This window comes from Protopterus annectens, chromosome 12.part0, assembly GCF_019279795.1.
Source record: "Protopterus annectens isolate FY-2018-M chromosome 12.part0, PAN1.0, whole genome shotgun sequence".
Taxonomy (NCBI): domain Eukaryota; kingdom Metazoa; phylum Chordata; order Ceratodontiformes; family Protopteridae; genus Protopterus; species Protopterus annectens.
In genome coordinates, this window is record NC_056746.1 from 87,635,389 (window position 1) to 87,655,449 (window position 20,061).

General features: G+C 38.7%; 1 protein-coding gene across 1 annotated transcript in view; it reads left to right on the forward strand.

Moving 5' to 3' along the window:
* Window positions 1-20,061, forward strand: part of SDK1 (sidekick cell adhesion molecule 1) — a 2,805,673-nt gene that overhangs the window by 2,768,138 nt on the left and 17,474 nt on the right. Inside the window, exon 40 of the mRNA XM_044089098.1 lies at window positions 16,554-16,691. Coding sequence (XP_043945033.1) covers window positions 16,554-16,691 — 138 coding nt within the window. The remainder of the gene's footprint in view (window positions 1-16,553; window positions 16,692-20,061) is intronic.

Below are 20,061 nucleotides of genomic sequence, written 5' to 3' on the forward strand. Positions count from 1 at the left end.
TGTGTTTAAAATCTTGACCTTCATCTATTGTACCTTTTACATACTTGTCACCTGCTTAAGATTTTGACAAACCATATCCTCATTAGACATGTCCTGTCATCAGGTGATGGATTGATGGTGTCTCTACAGACCACGCTGGAGACATCTTGAAAGATATCTTTTGTTTGTTACCTCTGTCCTACAAACCAACTACCTTTTGGCAAAGCTGTAGCAAGGATAGAGTGATGGAAGGGTGCTCTATGTGCAAGTTGTTGGGGGCATGAGTAGTCAGTCCTGTAGAACAGGTGCCAGTTAGCCCCTAGAAACAGCTTAAGTAATCCTTTAAGCAGCCACATGGTTGTGTAAGGAGCTGTTATATACTGAAATCTAGCAGAAGTTTTTAAGTGTAATTCTCACTCTGTGACTTGCATCATGGGTTGTTATAGCTCTTTGCCGCAGTTTATCAAAAATGTTCGATACAGCAAGGAGCTATCGTATATACGAAACAGTTCTTAGGACAAGATGAACAGGACATTTTTTGTTCCCCTCTTTGAGGTATTACAAAGGCAGCCAGTTGACATTGCTATAACTGCTTTCTCTAATTTAGATAAGTGATTCTGTGCTATCTTTTGGAGGTCACTGATGCTTTAAAGGGGACTGTATTAGGAACATTTCAACTGCCTTTAGATTTCTTAAATTTGAATTTAAATAATTTATTCTTAAAATTTCTTGTAGATTTAGCTTGGATCTACTAGATATTAACATTTTGTTGTCTGTTTATATAAATGCCTAAGACTGAGACATTTGAATACTTTTAGTAAATAACCAACATATTTAAAATGTTTTGGTGATTAGTTCATAGGTTCATAGGTTTATACTAGGCTATCTGCCCTAAGGCATTTATAAGCCTAGCCCAAAGTTTTGTGGCTTACGCCACCCCTTATAAGAAAAAATACTGTGCCCATTAGTTTGTTGTGCCTCTGTCCAGCAGTGACACAGAGATGATTCCCGGGGTAAACCTACGATCTCCCATCCACAGGTCAAGATTTCTCTTGAACAGAGCCAGCGAGGTGCTCTGCCTCACATGGACCGGGATTTTATTCCACAGCATAGGGAGTCTCTGAGTGATAAATCTATCCCTCCAGCATGTCCTATTTGTATCCGTGCTAAGGTTTAAGTCGCTTGCTCTAGTGGTTTTGGTGGATTTGGATTTTTTGAGGTGGAGCATGTCCATTAATTCCGGGTTGGACATGGCCTTGTATGTCAGGCACATGTCACCTCTGAGCAGACGGTATGCGACTGAATAGAGCTGGAGTTTCTTCAATCTGGCAGCATATGACAGATTTTGGAGTCCCTTTATCCTTTTGGTGAGGAACTTTGGGGTCTCTCCAATTGCTGCAGATGTCGGGTGAGATACATCCCGAATGGGGCATTGTACTCTATCATTGGTCTGATAAGTGAAGAGTACAGGGGAACAATGACCTCACTAGATCTGGATGTGAATCCCTTCATGATCAGGTGGGCAATGTAGAAGGTCTTTCTAACCACTTTAGCAATGTGAGTGTCAAAAGAAAGGCCACTGTCAACCTGGGTCCCCAGGTCCCTGATAACCTCTTCTGTGCTTAGTGGATTGCCACCTATATGGTAGCTTGGGGTTACCTTGTTTTTCCTGAAGGGTATGACTATACATTTTTGGCGTTTAACTTCAGGCCATGGCTCTGGCACCAGCTATCTGTTTCCGTGAGTCCCTTCTGAAGGATATCCGTGTCCGATGCACTTTCCACTATGGCCCAGTTTGCAGTCGTCTGCAAACTTTGTCAGCCAAATTCCTCCCATGTTGGCCTGTACTTCTGAGAAGTAGATGCCGAACAATAGGGGGCCAAGGACCGAGCCCTGTAGGACACCACTTGTGACCGGCTTGGAGTCTGACATAGCGCCAGCAACTCTAACCCTGTGGGTTCTGTCCTTAAGCCAGTTTGCAACCCATCTTGTGACATATGGGTTTACATTTAAGCTGGTAAGTTTTTCTACAATACCCGAGTGGGGTATTGTGTCAAAAGCCTTTGCAAGGTCAAGGTAGGCTGTATGGACTGCCTTTCCCTCATCAATGGCCTTGGTGACTGTTTCGAAGAAGTCGACCAAGTTCAAAAGGCATGATCTGCCCTTGACGAAGCCAAACTGGGTCGGGTCCAATGTCTGCAAGTCCCCTATATCTTTGTTTATGAGCTCCATTATGATCCTCTCCATAGCTTTGCAGACTAGACATGTTAAGCTTATGGGACGGTAATTACCAGGGTCCATAGAGGCACCGCCTTTGTGGAGTGGACCACAGTTGCCATACGCCACTCCTTGGGCACGTATCCTGTGGTAAGGCTGAGATTATACAGCTGCCTTATGTGCGGGTTTAATTCCTCATTTAGCTCATGTAGCACACAGCCGGGGACACCATCTGGTCCCATTGATGCTGTGTTTTTAGCTTTAGAGAGAGCAGCTTTCACCTGCGCATTTGAGATGTCTGGGAGGCTACACTCCGCTGGGATAGTTATCTCTCCTTTAGGGGGGGGGAGAGGGGTGAAGTTTGCACTGAACCTGTCTGCCAGTATGTTGGCAATGTCTGTGGGTTCAGTGATTTTTGTATCATTTTGGACTAATTCTGAGCATATCTGGGAGTTTCCACCCAGGTTCCTAACATAGCTGAAAAAGGCCTTATGATTGTCCTTTGAATCCATGGCAATTTTTCTCTCAAAATTGGCCTTAGTTGATTTTATGAATGCTCGTATTTTTTACTAATAATGATCAGGGGTGACTTCCCTTTTATGGATTTTGTTCTATCATGTAATAGCTTTCTCCTCTTATTGTAAAGTTTGTTAATGGCTGGGGTCCACCAGACTGGACGTTTGCCCTTTGTGGAAAGAGTCTTGGTTTTATTTGGGATTGCCTGATCCATGCAGTCCTGGAGGTGTTCATAGAAGGCATTTGTAAGGGCTTCCGCAGCTTGGGTTGTGGTTTCCACTGGCTCAGGGGCCTTGAAGGATACCACACCAGTCTTGAATAGTGTAAAGTTTGCTTTAGAGAAGTTCTTCACTGTGGTCTTTTTGTTTGGGGTGGGGGGATGTGGATTTCCAGTGAGATTAGTTTATGATCAGATCTCACCAATGAGGGATATACTTCCGGTGTGGAGCATTTTGTCCCCATGTTTGTGATAATGAGATCTAGTATATTTTCTCCTCTCATGGGAACAGTGACTAGCTGTTCCATGGCATTTGAATTTATGAACTCCAGGAACCGTTGGGCTAGAAAGTTAGGGCTTGAGTAATGTTCCCAGTCTATATTCGGGTAGTTGAAGTCACCCAATATGATGGTGTTTGGAGATACATTTATACCCTCCAGTGTCTTAAGGAAGGCTGTGTGGGGTTCCTGAGTTTGAGAGGGTGGCCTGTAGCATGCTACAATTTGTAGAGCAGTTTTGCCTATGGTTAGTTGCACCTGGATGGTTTCCGGCTTCGTGCGTTGCCACCAACCTGGAGGTGTGGGTATCCTTTATGAATATGGATACACCCTCCTTTTGTGGTGTGGTCCGGGTTTTGGGGCGGAATGCATGATATGAGGTAAAACCTAATAGTGCCGGGTGCTCTCAGGAGCCTAGAACCAGGTTTCAGTTACAGCACAGACATCGATGTTCTCCATACTGAGAAGGGCCTCGAGTGCGTGCATTTTGAGATTTAGACTTCTAGCATTGAGCAGCATTACCCTCAGTTTCTTCCCATTTTTGTTTTCTAGGGTGGTAGGTTTACAATTTGAGCCTTGCCTAAAAAAGGCACTATGTGGGTGGCAAGAGCCTTAGCCAATATCCGGAATCCCAGGGTGACAGGTGCAAGCCGCCCTTGCGGCAGCATGGCTTGTCAAGCATGTCATCCCAGGCAGACAGACACTGGATCCCCTTTGAATGACACCAGACATTAAGCCAATTGTTAAAGCTGATCATCTTGTCTCTATATTGTGGCATCATTCTTGGTGAAGGAAGGATACTGCTCAGGGTCAGGGTCATACCTGCTTGGGCTACATAATCAGAGAGCTCCTCTATGTCTCTTTTCATGTAGTCCAGGGAGGTACGTCTCAGGTCGTTCACACCAGCATGGACAATGACTGTGTCATATTTGTACTTGCCATGGAGTGACCCGAGTGCTTGTGTTATATGGCGGATTCTAGTGCCTGATAGGCAGCTTACTGTGACCCTCTCCTTGTTCAGCCTGGTGAGTGGGACGTCAGTGTGTCTGACTATGGAGTCACCTATGACAAGTATGTTTGGTGTTGTATTTTGCCTTAAGGGCTGTGACTGCTTTGCACACTGATTTTGTGGTTTATGTATTGCTTGTGGGGTGTCATGAGGTAGCAGTTGTTTGGGTGTCTGCTTTGAAGGCCTCTGCTGTTTAGGTAAATTTTTACTCAGAGCCTCCGAGTATGTCTTTGTGTGTTTATGTGTTTGATTCAGTGGTGTGGTAGCATTATGTGAGGCTGGTTTTGTGGAGTGTGTAGTTTCCTTCTCCTCCTGTCTGGTCTTGCCAGTCCTGAGTTGAGAGAGCTCAGCCTCCAGATTGGCTAAATAGCTGCATCTCTCGCAAGTATTTGCGTTATGTGGGAGGAGGAGAGGGTTGTCTGTGTACATGAGGCAATGTAACATTGCCTCAATATTCCCAGATTCACCAACTGAGAAGGAGAGGACGCCAGCATCTGGCCCTTCGACATGCTAGAAAAATTAAGAAGTTAGGTATGAGACTGAATAAGAGAGGACTTAGTAAGGAAGTGGGTACTCCTGGGGGGGGTTTCGCAAGTGAGGGACTTTGTATAATATAGAAGTGACAAGTGCTGAGCTGTTTTTTTTTTTTTTTTAGGTTTTTAGGTTGCTTTTCTTGTATATCGTCGTATGAATTACCTTGCATTTCTGGTTCAACATAAATGTATGCATAAAAGTAATAAAAAAACGAACAAAAAACCAACCGCACATAAAACGTAGATATATAAATAAAAAACAAACGGTGCTGTAATGGCAGTAGGTACTTTTAATAGAAAATAAAAAAACCAGGTACGCGCTTTCATAAAAAACTTCTTCAGATCATAAAACAACAGTGTCTCATGTGTGTGGGATGTTTTTCTTACTCAAGGCACATTCCCCTATGCCTCTTGTAATTTTTGTTATCGTATAGATTCAAATAATAGGTTTATACATCCAATTACTGGTATAACTTATGACTTTAGGGTACATGCCACTTGTAGAATGAGAAACCTAGTATATCTAGCACAATGTGCATTATACTTTAAATTTTATATAGGCAAAACTAATAGAATGCTTTCTGAGATAATGAAGGAACACATAAGACACATAAGAAATGAAAAAATTATTTGGCTAGACATGTTAAAGAAATTAATACTGAACATATATTTAAATTTAAAGTGATAGAGATACTGAATGATTATGACAGACCAGGAGATATGTGCAATGAAACCGAGCACTGCGAGTTGTTTTGGATTTTGCATTTGCAAGCTGACAAGACAGGGGGTCTAAACGATAAGGTTTCTTTCAAACCTAAATTAAAGAAAAGAAGAGGTTAATTGTGCTTTAAATCTATACATCATGTAATTTACTGCTATTGGTGCATTGGCTAATGAGTCATTAAATTTAAGTGATTGTGTTATACTGCTGTTTTATGGTCTGAAGAAGTTTTTACAAAAGCGCTTACCTGTTTTTTTTTTTTTTTAGATTTTCTATTAAAAGTACCCACTGCCGTTACAGCACAACGTAAATGTATATTGCACTATTTTCTTCATCATTCGTTGTTTATTTTCATTAATTCATTGTTTATTTTCATTAATTCATTGTTTATTTTCATTCATTTTAGCTTGCATTTTTGATTTACTTTTTCCTAAGGAGCCTTTTCTCCAGGCCTCCACTAAAGACTGCCTTCTCTTTATTGGACCTCCATTTTTTTTTAACAAAGAAGACAAAAATTAAAAACAATTCGTATATAATAAGCTTTCCTCAGTGCCCTTTACATTGATCTGTGGTGAGAAATGACTGCTGTGTTTCTACCAGTTCTATACAGCTTTTCAACATTGATAAAGATGGGATGTATAGAAGACCTTAGAACCAGTTCTGTTTAACGTGAACATCCATACATCTGAAAAGGCATCAATTGCCATTCTTTCCTCGGATGTACAAACACATTGTGGAACCTTGACTGCGCAGTTTAGGTTTGAAATGGCAAAGAAAACTGCCTGCATAACTTGTGTAATAGTGTATATTGTAAAATGTGCAGTTTTATAAACAGCTGTGTATTCCTACATCAGGGCTCTGATTTATGTTGTTCAGACATTTAAGATCAGGTGCAACCTTTCTGAGTGAGTGGATAACCCAAGCATTGTGGCACAGCTGTTCTTGTGTACACTTTGTTGTAACCTTTGTGAATCCTACCTCCTGTTTTTCAAAACATAGCCATTATAAAGCAGTGCCCATCCATTATTTTTATCCTGCTGTTGTACAGTGAAATTTACTGAACTGAGAGTTTTCCTACGATTGTGCTTATTCAAATTAGCACAGTTTATATCATATGAAAGGAGGACCATTCATTGTGATACTGGAATCACTTGCTGAGTTAAAAGTGATGTTTATTTTTTTTAAACTTCTGCTAGGCAGCTACAAAAGAAAAGCATCTACTTTTATTTATACAGCACTCTTTTCCATAGGATCACTTAAATAACTTTGATACTTTAAACTACTTCTGCAGTAACTCTTCCTTACTTCCTAAAACAAAAGGTACAGAGGTTTGAATCTCCTGGTATGATTAATGCATAATTCTTCAGCCTTGGCTATCACCTGCCTATTTTATTGCTTACTAATCCTTTTATAGTCATTCTTTACTACAGGTGATTTTTTTTAATATTGCTCATGTAAATGTAATAAATGAAGGTAAAGAGTTGATTTATATTCAGATAGTTTTCAGAGGTCATTTATGCAGCTATACTGTATCATGTCAGAATGGAAAGATGATGAGAGTCACCACGCAAAGGAGAGAAGTGTTGCTGAAACTGAATTCATACTGAAGTCTTGGTGAGTACCTTCACGAGGTGGACCCTGTTTTTCACAAAATCTCACCAAGACGACACTGATATATAGACTGTATTTATATAGTGTATATCATGGATAGAAGTAGGTCAAAAATTAAAGATAGCGGGGCGCACAAGACCCGGGATTTAAAAGTGCCCAAACCTGGTAGGCACACTGGTGCCAAAACTGGAAAAAGATGACAGTGCACAATCCTCAAAATATGGAAACATTCCTACAATGGAACCAGGCCAGGCCCAGGAGGAGGATGGCCCCCTGTTGTAAAAGGAGGTAGCAGTCCACAAAAATTACAAAAGCTGATAGGCCAAAGAAGAGCCATAAAGACGATAGAGTAGACTATTGAGAATAAGAAAGAAATTGTGTTGTTACTGTTATGCAATAGGCCAAAGAAGAGCCATAAAGACGATAGAGTGGACTATTGAGAATAATAAAGAAATTATGTGTTGTTACTGTTATGCAAAAAGCCCAGAATTTCCAGACACAAGATATACAAAAAGATTAAGAGAGAAATTAGAGGAAAAAATAATACTTCAACAAGAAAAACTGTCAGAAGCTTCAAATAAAAATTTGTGCTCATTAACCCAACCGATTTGTGAAAAACATTATATAGACCAAGAAACTATGATCTGTTTGGTGAAAGACTCATCCGAAGAATTGCAAAAATGTAAATAAAATCTAGAGATTTTTGAAAGGTATAATGGGCATGGGAAAGAAAGATTTGATACGGTATGATATTTATTCAAAGTCGAAAACCAAATTAATCAATACAAAAAAGGCATCCCTAAAGATATTCAAAGAGAAATACAGGCAAAGGCATCCAAATATAGAAAATTTCACAATAAAACAATATCACAGGGAATGTTGAAAAGAAGATTAGTAAAGCTGAAGTTATAGAATGCCTACAAAGTGAGGGAGTTGGTGTTGAAGGTTTAACACAGGTTATATCACATTATGATGTACTGAGTCCCCAAAGTAAGGAGAAACAGGAAGATCAGGAGACATCTGAAAAATAAATATGGACATGGGAAAGAAAATTAGATTTAATATGGTGTAATATTTATGCAAAGGAGAAAGCAAAACTAATCAATACAAAACCCACAGCACCAAAGATATTTGAAGAGAAATACAGGCAAAGGAATCTGGACCTGGAACATTTTACAGTACAAAAAATAAGAAGACAAAAGAGGAAAAGTAGAAAAGGAGATCAGTAATGGAGGAGTTAAAGAAATAGAAACTGAGGTTATGGAGTAACTGCAACGTGAAAGATTTATTGTAGAAAATCTAACTCAGAAAGTAGGATATAGAACAATGGACATCCAAATTAAGGAGAAACCAGTGGAATGGGAAGTAACTGGTCAGTTGCCATATGAAGGCATTTTGGAGCCTTCCACAGGAGTGTACAGTATGAATGTCCACTTGAACCTGGACAGCAAGGAAAGGAATAGAAAACTGTGTCAACTCTAACGCAGTCAATATTGAGGAGTGACAAGTCAATGAGTTACCATATAACAGAACAACGGATGACACAGGATAAAATTGAAGAGAATGTGCCACAGGAAGATGCTATAGAACTTTCTAGAGAATGTCCGCAGGAAATGAAGAACAAAAAATTTTCCCCAGTTTAGAAGAAAATGAGCCAAGAGAAGAGTTGTTTGATTTAATAGAGATAGACATTTTAAGATCAATGAGAGAAATAGACTGCAGAAGATCAATAAAACCGAAAAAGTTAGAAGATTGATAAAACAAATGAATACAGTAATTAGGACTGTCCATAGAGATCCATGTGATATAACAGAAGTAAACAGGATATATTACTGTGCAGCTAAATTAATAACAGATAAAGTTTTACCACAAAAACACAGGGTAGTAAGGGAAAAGGAGAGAAATCGAATACGATCATGGAAGTATCGAATAGAGAAAACTATAAAGCAATTAAGACAGGAAATGTCACTGTTATGAGTATAGAAGAGGAAATAGATTAACAAAAATACTCAGAAAGATAGACATGATAAAAATAACACACAGTATCAGAACAGATCAGGATTTGTCACGCAGTATTGCAGATAAACTAAAAATCTCATCACAGGCGGAAAAACTTAGAAGATATACAGATAAATATAAAGGAAAAGTACAAAATTAGCAATTTATTGATGACCCCAAAATGTTCTATAGAGAATTGGGAAACAAAGCAAAAAGAATTAAAAGATCACCCTAAAAAAGAAGGAATAGATACATTTTGGAGAAATATCTGTGAAGATCCTGGGAACATAACAAAGATGCTAAATGGATAGAAGAAGTAAAAGACGGAATAAGAAGTTCAAATGTACAGGATAGGAAATAGGATGAAGTAGCAGCTGGAGAGATTGAAATAAAGGTAAGAAAAGCCTCCAACTAGAAAACCCCAGGCCTAGATGTAGTACCTAACCTCTGGCTAAAAGTATTAACATCTTTGTATGAAGATTTAGCCATGAGTAAGAACTATTTATATGCACACCCCAAAAAGACACCAACCTGGTTAATAACAGGAAAAACAATGCTCCTACACAAGAGTGCAAGTTATCCTAAAAATTATATACCAATAACTTGCCTTCTGACAATGTATAAACTATACACCAGAACTGATGCTGACAGAGTTTATAGTCATTTAGAAGAAAATTCAATCATGGCAATAGAATAAAAGGTTAATAAAAGATAAGTCATATGGAACAAAGGATCATTTGTTGTTAAATAAAGACATAATGGAGAACTGTAAAAGGGGGAAGACTCTAAGTATGACATGGATTGACTACAAAAAAGCATTTAACAGTATCCCACATTCATGGATAACAGAGTGCTTAAAAATGTATAAGGTACACCCTACACTGATCGATTACATTACAGCGACCATGAAACAGTGACAGACCACTCTGCAATTAAACCATGATAAAGGAGAAATTATTATTCCAAGGATAAAAATTCAAAGGGGGATATTTCAGGGTGACTCTCTGTCACCACTGCTATTCTGTCTTGCCCTTAACCCATTAAGCTGTCTACTTAACACATTTGGCCATGGCTATAATTTGGCTCCTAGAAAACAACAAAGTGTAAAGAACTCTCATCATCTTTTTTGTGGATGGTTTAAAACTATATAGTTTATCAGATGAGGAACTGAAAGCACAAGTGCAAGTGGTTAAAACATTTTCAGATGATATAAGAATGTAGTGGTGCTGCGGTAGCGTTGTCGCCTCATAGCAAGATGTTGTCCCATTCGATTCTTAGCTAGAGCGTCTTCTGCGTGGAGACATGCGTGAATGGGCGTGCCTTCGTTGAAGGTTGTGCGTCAGGGCTGGTAACTCGGCATGTAAAAATCCACTACCAAACTTTAGCAGACCGGAGTTCCACTGTGGCGACCCCTAACCGGGATAAGCCGAAAGACACAACAACAACATAAGAATGTCATTTGGTCTTGATAAATGAGCAAAAGCAACCTTTAAAACAGGAAAGCTGCAGCACCAAGAAAACATCAGTTTGAGACAGGAATGTGCTATAAAAGAACTTTAGCAAGAGGGAGTGTATAAATATTTGGGAAATGATGAAGGATCAACAATAAAGCATGAACAAATTTGAATAAAACTCAGGAATATTTTAGAAGGCTTAAATTAATAATAAAAACAGCACTGACATCTAGGGATAAAGTTCAAGCTATAAATCAATATGCTCTTCCTGTCTTAACTTACAGCTTTGGAGTGATTGACTAGTCCCCAAACATGCTGGCTAGATTAGATAGGAAAACAAGAAGGATGCTTCATGCTCACCAAATGATTTATAAAAATCAGTTCATACAAAGATTATATATCCCACGTTCTGAATGAGGTATGGGCCTCCTCAAAACTGATTACATGAATAGATCTGTAATCATGGGATTGCACACATCTGTTGACTTTACAAGACCCAAATATAGTGAAAGTTCTTAAACATGAGGAGAAAGTCTAAGATGACTTCCCTGCTTAGTTTAGCAGAAGCATATCGGCGTCAAGCATGAATGGAAATCAAACCAGAAGTAGATAAAAATGAGGCAGCAAATGATTGTGCCACAAAGCAAAAGAAAGAATGTAAGGTGAAGGATCAGATGAGAAGGCAGGAAATGTGGAAAAAGCATAAATATAGTCCTAAGTATAGAAAACTTCTGGAAGAACCTCTGTGTCATATAGAAAACTCTTGGAACAACCTTATGTTGATGAACATAAGAATGGTTAAGGAGAGGTGACTTTAAAACAAGAGATGAAAGGTTAATATTAGCGGCCCAAGATAGTGGATGATTTACACGTTGGTTTACAAAGTCCATTGAACATGTGGAAGAAACGGACAAATGTAGGTTGTGTAAAACAGAATTGGAAGCGGAAGCACATCTTGTTGCTGGTTGTGACATACTAATGGCAGAAGGACTGTATACTGAATGCCATAATAATGTGGTAAGACTGTTGCACTGGGGATTGTGAAAACATAATACTGAAGTAGCTGAAAAACATTGGAAACATGAGCTACAAAGCATCATAGAAAATGATGAAGTTTATATCACATGGGATCGCCCACTAGCAACAGTTCAAAAAAATAGAAGTGAGAAAACCAGATATAGTAGTCCATAAAAAGAAGACAAAAGTAACATTGATTATTGAAATTGCTACACTTGGTGACTGCAGTGTCTTATGTACAGAGAGAGACAAAATCATAAAATACCAGGATTTGCAGTCAGAAACTAGGGCAATGTGGAAGAAGGATACCCAGACAGTTCCAATAGTAGTAGGAACAACAGGTCTTATAAAAAAGAAACTACAGTCCTATTTAAATATGTCACCAGTGCATGTAACTCAGTACGGATTGCAGGAGGAGTCACTGCTGGGAGCATTGCTGGTGCTGCAAAGAGCACTTCTAGCTAATACCAAAGAGTGAAGCAATACTAATTTCATGAACTTTAATCGTACTTTGACTTAGAAATGAGGTCCATTCCCATCATGCTATTAGAAACCCAAAAGACTTGGAGAAATTAAAAAAGGCAGAGACCATGTTCATATGTGCCTATGTGGCATACTCTTATGGCTGTAGTAATGTCATATTTCAGCTGTTTAAAAATCAAGAAAGGAAACTATTTGTAAAAAGTATAACTTTTTCTGTGACTTCCATTGGGAAAAGCTGTAAAATATCTGCAGACTTGATTACATGTGGAGTTTTGAACTCAATGAATGCAAATGTTTCATTAAAATGCTGGAAAATATGACTTTTTGTAATCGGTTTATGTTAATACAGTTGTATTTCTGCACTTTGATTAAAAAAGTCCGTGTCTGCCATCTACTGATTAAACAGAAATTAAAGTAACTGAGCAGATGAGTTTTTTTTGCTTCCATTGCATTTCACACCTTTTACTTATTTATCTAAATGTTTGAATGATTCCTGTATTGCTGCTAGTGGGTCATCCTCTCAATCTTTTAATGGAGTCTGGGGTGCATCATCTGTCCTAGCATTCCTTAAATCTGTATGATCTGTTATACAGGTCTTATGCATTGTTCTGCCTTAGACGATTCAACTACAGCACAGCTGAGCTGTAACATGTTACTTTGTTTCGTTATTTGTTGTGACTTTCGGCTTTTTCCCGGTTAGGGGTCGCCACAGTGAAACTCTGGTCCGCTAATGATTGGCAGTTGATTTTTACGTACCGAGTTGCCAGCCCTGACGCACAACCTTCAATGAAGGTATGCCTATTCACGCATGTCTCCACGCAGAAGACTCTCTGAGAGTCGAACTGGACAGCGTCTTACTGTGAGGCGACACCGCTACTGCAGCACCACCGCCGCGGATCACTTTGTTTCATTATTTAATCTGTAGAAAGTTTGCTGATTGGGGCAGAAATATTTTTTTTAATCCGGTCATTATGTCGCCATGACAACCTACTAAATGTGAGAAAGTGCAAGTCCCTAAGTCGATGCACAGAAGACTCATCTAGGGAACACTCTGATATAATACAAGTGATGCTTACAAACTTCCTTTTATCAAGGCATCATGGAAGATGTGTCAATTTCCTTTATTTTTTTTTAAGACAAAATGCATAACCATTTGCAAATTCAACAGAAAAAAAATAAATCACATTCTTTAAAACTCAAACTATACAAATCTTGTACTAGACTAAAATGTTTACAAACTTAACTGCATTTCTGTAATAGTAATTTTAACTTTGACCAGTTTTTGTGTTTGGATGTAAACCTTTTTTCTCGTCATAATAAAAATCATTTGTCTATGGCAGTGGTTCCAAAACTTTGCAACCTGGAGGACCCTTTTTATAAAGGAAATATTTTGGCAGACCCCTATATTTTGGATTGGGTTTTTAGACTGATATTAATTAATAATTAATATAAATAAAGCAACATTTGAATTTTAAAAATTAGTTTTTTTTTTTCTAAAGGATTGCAAATTAAACAGACTCCAGCTTGTAAAACTGTCAGATGAGATAACCATGCACTTGAGTTAATTTCTAGAATGGGTAGTGCATTAAGGCACCTCTAAATGTTATTAAATGCCAGGGGTTTTCTTAGGTATTTCTGTGAATATTGCTAAGTTATGTTGAAAACACCATCAGGCACCAGGGTCAATAACTGAACTCCGATCACCTGGTCTGTAGTGAACACTATACCAGCAGTTCTGGCTATTATGAAAGTAAATTTCAACAGCACAGTAAAATTAAAAAAACATTAAATTGCTGGCATGCCCCCTCTGAATGTAATCCTAAAATCACATGTTTAAGCTTAGTTAATAACCAACCACCAGCCTTTAGGCTGTTTTCAAATCATAGGCCCCTTGCAAACATTTTTAGGACCATGCAAAAGTTATTTGCTTCGCCTTCCTGATTATATTAAATTATATCCCTTGTATAATACAACACCACTTGTTAGAGCATGTTTTAAATTTATAGCTTGGAACATTTTTCCAGTATGCAATGAAACAAAACATATGAACATGACAAAACTGCCCATTTCAGAACATTTCAACCATAAAAGGCCAGTCAAACATCTGTCATTACAGTCTACTACTATCAATCAATATGCATAATCTCTGCAGAAGTAAAGTCCTCTGAATAATTCCACCTTAAAGAGATCTGTAACTAATTAAAAGGTTACTGCTAGCAAACAACTTTATATTTCAGTGTTTCATCTGCAAATTCAGTGTCTGCTGCCCTTGAAGGCCTATGTTACATTAAAAAAATGGTAAGCTAGTAATATTGCAGCAGGCCACGGAATGGTTGGCAAACTGAAAACAGGTTCATAGTTACTAGGTATCTCATCCAAAGGAGGACATACTTAGGACTGCAGCACCCCACCCCCTTAAAATACAACACAGTATCAGCAATTCATCTACATGCTGTGGGAGTAGAACCTACAACCTTCTGCATCAAAACACAAGTATGTTACATGTTGTGCTACTAACACTGCTTTAATATCCTATACTGCAATAGCGATAACATTTGCTAAACAAAACAGTTGCATATTGTAAACAGACTTAGCATGAGCAGCAGTTAACTTCTCTTCCTTTGAAGCTCACAATTCCTTGAAAATGCACTTGACATTAAATTCCGTGAAAAATGCACCTGAAACTCAGTTCCGTAAAAAATGTAGCTTGGTAGTTAGGGTAGGATTCGGAATCTTGTTTCCTGTAGCTAAGTTACATGATGTGAGGCAAGCAAATTACTAATGACCTGCTAACCCTAACTACGGCATTTCTCTCTCTCTCTCTCGTGCGCGCGTGAACACACACACACACACACACACACACACCTATCTCAACCTCTTAGTGCAAGAAATCTGGACAAAACCTAAAATAAATAGGGAAAGGTTATAAATATTGTTCTCATGAACTTAGAAAATTGCTAGAATAACAGGATTTGTTAGTATGCATTTTTCTAAGGATATGAAGCCTAAAACTCAAATGTCTGTCATTATTTAGCAACTTCAATCTTTGAGGAAAAAACAAAAATATGAGGCAAAACATCCCTACCTCTCTCCCTCTTACACACACATCTACACACACCATACCTCTCCACCTCTTAGTGCAAGAAATCTGGGCAAAGCCTGTCATAATGAGAGGACAAAGGCCCAAAACTAGTGGCACATTTTAAATATTGCTCTTATAAACTTAGAAAGTTGATAGAACATGAAGTTTTGCATTAGTATGAATTTTCTGAACTTAGGATATGAAGTCTAAAGCTCAAATGTCTGCCATTATTTTCTGACTTCAGTCCTCAAAGATTTGTGAGAAAAACACAATTTTATGAGAAACAGTCCAAAAATATGAGGCAAAAATCTGGACATTCTGCGAAAATCTGCTTTGGATTTATTCAAGCTTGCTTAACAAAAAGAAAACCTTCAGGGTTCTCGAACGCTCCCTCCTGAATTGCTGGAACAAGATCTTCAGGATCAGCTCTGCAGTACTGGCTTTGCTATGCTAGGGAAAGGTGCGCATTGCTGCAACCAACCTAAGTCTACCACTGTAACATGGAGGGAACAGAACAGTTTGTTTAAATTTCCCTCCAAGTTCCAAATGCCAGGTGGAAAACACAGGGCAAGCAAGCAGCTGCTCAGCCTCAGCCATAAATATTGAAGTTATTAGATCATCATCTTCGTGTTTTTTTCTTTTTTTAAGCAAGCAGCTGTTTAGCCACAAATGTGGAAGTTAAACTGCTCAGTCACAAACATGGAAGTGTCTCTGTTTTATTACTTTTTTTTTTTTTAACTGAGAGTGAGCTGCATAGCCATAGAAGAAAATGATTTTTTTTTTTTTTTTTTTTGCAGAAGTGGGTGTGCGGATCACAGTTTTCGAATCACTGCTCTATGCCATACAACTTTGGGTAAACTAATAAACTGATTTGTATAAGGATTGAAATATTTTTTTCCAATTAATTGTAATTTATTTTCTCGCTGTAGCCAAGTGTCCATATCAGTGGGTATTGTAATGAATTTGCAGCATTAGACAGTATCATAGATTCTATAATTATGTTTATCCATCCACGAACATTTAAAGACATCCTGAATCTCATTCTAATCTTTATTATTCCTCATATTTATAAAAGATATATAAATTTTCTCTTGAAATATAGAAATGTTTTAACAGAATGACTAAATATTGCACGATAACAAGAGAGAGTTTAGTAAAGCAGTCATCTTTATTGTATCTCAGTAAAACTATTATTGAAAATGTATTTCCAGTGCTATGATATAGAAGAGAGACATTTTCTTCAGCAGTTGCTGTTATCACTTTGTGGAAGGCTGCATGTTCCCATATGAACTAATTGATCTCTTCATTGTATATATCCTGTCAAGGTGTTATATGTGGTAGCTTGCTCTTGTCAATGTGTTACACAGTGTAACTTGTATTTGGCAGCTATCCTTTCTTTCCTGATATCATATGGCATGCTTTCTCTTCCCTTCTACAGTGCAGTCAGATAAGCCGTTCTATGAAGAGTGGTGGTTTCTGGTGGTGATGGCCCTCTCCAGCCTAATTCTTACCCTTCTGATAGTGTTTGGCCTCGTTCTACATGGTCAGAATAGAAAGTATAGGAACTGCAGTACAGGTATGGTGTTTTAATATTTGGCTTTACTGGTGTACAAATTGCTCAATGGTTTACAACTGTGGTAATGTTGACTCAATGTTTCTCATGTAAAATGATGTGACACTTGTTTCAGGGCCTTGCAGGTCTTTTAACGAGAAGAATCCATTAAGATTACCCTACAGGTGGATGGACTTGTTGATCAGATTCTGACTGCCAGAACATGAGTAATATCTGCCTTTTTAATCATGCCAGACTGTAGTATCTATGGCACTGTAAGACCACTTTGCACTTTAGTGGACAGTCTCTCCTTTACTCACTGCTGTTTGACCAGTGTGTGTGTGTGTGTGTGTGTGTGTGTGTGTGTGTGGGTGTGTGTGTGTGGGTGGGTGTGTGTCTGTGCGTGTGTGTGTGTGTGTGTGTGTGTGTGTGTGTGTGTGTGTGTGTGTGTGTGTGTGTTTGTGTGTGTGTGTCTGTGCATGCGTGTGTGTGTGTGTGTGTGTGTGTGTGTGTGTGTGTGTGTGTGTGTGTGTGTGTGTGTGTGTGTGTGTGTTTGTCTGTCTGTCTGTCTGTGTATATGTCTGTATGTTAGGGGAAGGAATGCAGCCGATGTACTATTATCATTTTCTGAAATGTTTTCACCGATTTACATCTACGCAAGCCTGCCTGCTGACCTGTATATGAGAATCCTGTGAGATCAGAGTTTACAAGTGGTCATTTTCCTAACATAGGATAGCCTCTAGTTTGGCTACTACATCCTGAATGTAGAAGGTAGCTGGATGCTGGGCATCTGTGACATTCCCTTCAAAGGTCCTGGCCATCCAGCCAGCCTACTAAACCCCAGAATCCTTTTCCCATTAGGTGTACACCCACCCAAGGCACTAGCCAGTGTGTTGATAGAAGAGGTATGTACATCAACGCCATTTTCAGATCTTTCTTGTCCTGATAATAATTGTGTTAGACACAGCTCTAACTTCCTTAGGAAGGATGTGAACCCTGATATATATCAAAATAGGGTACATTTTGAGAATACATGAAGATTTAAGAAGGAGGGAGCAAAGAAATTAGGAAATTCCCCACAAAGGTCAAAAGATGAAACATGAAGAGAATATCCTTAGAGGGGATGGAGGGAAGATATTGATGCTGTTAACAGTGATCTAGTCACACATCTACTGTTATTTTAACAACATAATTGTATTATGTTCCTCATTAGATCACTGTTGCAGTATTCTCAGTATCTGTAATGACACCCCTGAAGCAGACTACTGCTGTGGTTTGTTTGTGTCTTTCGGCTTTTCCTGGTTAGGGGTCACCACAGCGGAACTCCGGTCCGCTAATGATTGGCAGTTGATTTTTACGTACCGGCTTGCCAGGCCTGACGCACAACCTTCAACAAAGGTACGCCCATTCACGCATGTCTCCATGCAGAAGACACTCTAGCTGAGAATCGAACCGGACATCGTCTTACTGTGAGGCGACAATGCTACCGCAGCACCACCACCACGGGTAGACTACTGCTGTGGTATAGTAGACTTTTTCCTAGGAAGGTATTTGTCAGTATTTCTATAATGAAACAGAATTGCTTTACAGATTTGCCTGTCAATAGTTTGTTTAGAAACTAGTAAGTCTGTTTTCTTTCCTGCAAAAGATGCAAAGAATTAGTCAGATTTTCTCACGTCTTTTTTTTTTTTTGCTAAGTAAAACTTGAGCGGTTTATGAACGTCCTAAGGAATGAAGAATTCTTTGCCCCCTGAGAGTTTCAAAAGAAAGCAGGTAGCTGGATAGAATGATTAAAAGTAATTTAGAAACCACTTTAGGCATGAAAGAGAGATTATTTCAAAGACTTAAAACATCCTTATGAAAAAAAAAACTGAAAGGGAAGAACACACTGGAGTATGTGACTCAGGAAATTTTCTAGATGAAGTTACGGCTGCTAAGAAAGGGCAGTTTTCCAGGTCAAAATCATGAAAGAGGATTTAGCAGATTTCTCAAATGGACAGAGTTTTAATTTTTGTAGCACATAATTCAAGTCCCAAGGAGAAGTTTCTCCTTGTTTTAAAGGCTTAATGTGAAGAACTCCCTGGGTGAAATTCAGGGGGATTTCTTTAGATCCTTTAGATCTGAGTGAGCCCTAGAAGGTTCATAAAGAAATCTGAGGCATTTAAAACCTCTGGAGTGGAAGTAGTTTGAATTAGACATTTGTCTAGATAATAGATGTAAATTCCTTGGAGTCTACAAAAATCTATGATTGGAGCTAGGCAAATGTGTAAGTACCCCCTTGGTGCTGTAGAAAGTCCAAAGGGCAAAGAAGCAAACTGCAAGCCCATAACAGAGAATCTTAAACATTTTCTGTGACGGTTATGAATACGAATGTGTAAGTCAGCTTTTTTTTAAATCCCAAGTAACCAAAATACCATTTGGATGCACAAGAGGTAGAAGAGTTTGAAAAGTCAGCATTTGGAATGTGGAACCCTCAGAGAGGTGTTCGGTGTAGATAGTTCTAGAACTGGCTTTCAGTTCGCTTTTTTCCTGTGAACTAGAAACAATCTAGAGTAAAATCCTTTTCCCCACAAGTAGGAGACACTTTTCCTATCACTCCTAATAGGAGAAAGGTTGAAATAACAGAAGACATAAGCTACTCCTGATCCTTGGGAACCAGAGGGAATTGCCAGAGAGGGTTGGTTTAGATTTCCACTGAAGCCTGTGATGTCTTGTTATTATACTTAGCATCCAGAAATCTAAAGTGATTCTTTTACATGAAGAGAGGCAATTATAAAGTTTGCCAGCAATTTTGGGAGAGGGGAGGGAAGGGAGAGAGGCATAGGCGGGACTGATCTCTGGGGCTTTGAAATCTAGTCGCTTGGTCTTAGAGTCCCTTACCTTTTTCTGTTAAACTAGCTTTCAGATGTTTTTTGTTGTTTTGATTTGGATTACTTTGTAAAAAAGAACCATATTTTGCCAACTAACTTCTGTGTCCTATTCAGGTACCAGAGAAAGAAGCAGCTGGTTTTCTCCTTTCATCATTTTACCTCTCTGTCTTTAATTTCTTTGAAGATTTCATCTGTGAGTCCCCCAAATAACACATCTGTATCTTGAGTAGCATTCAAAAGCTGAGCCTTTGCATCCTCTGTTAATAGCTGGAGCCGTATCCATGCATGCCTTTGGGTAACAGAGTAAGTAGCTGCTGCTGGAAATAGTGCATCGATGGCATCATGCCCACATGTTATCATCTGGAATAGAATTAGAAGCAGGGGGTACTTTTATCTCCCTTCTCTAAGTCCACAGAAATAACAAGAGTAAGCAACAGGGTTTTTATAAAGATATTTGTGTGAATCCCATAAAACCTGTCTGACCTTTTAAGAGTGGGATTTGTAGAGTGTAGCTAAGAGAAGCT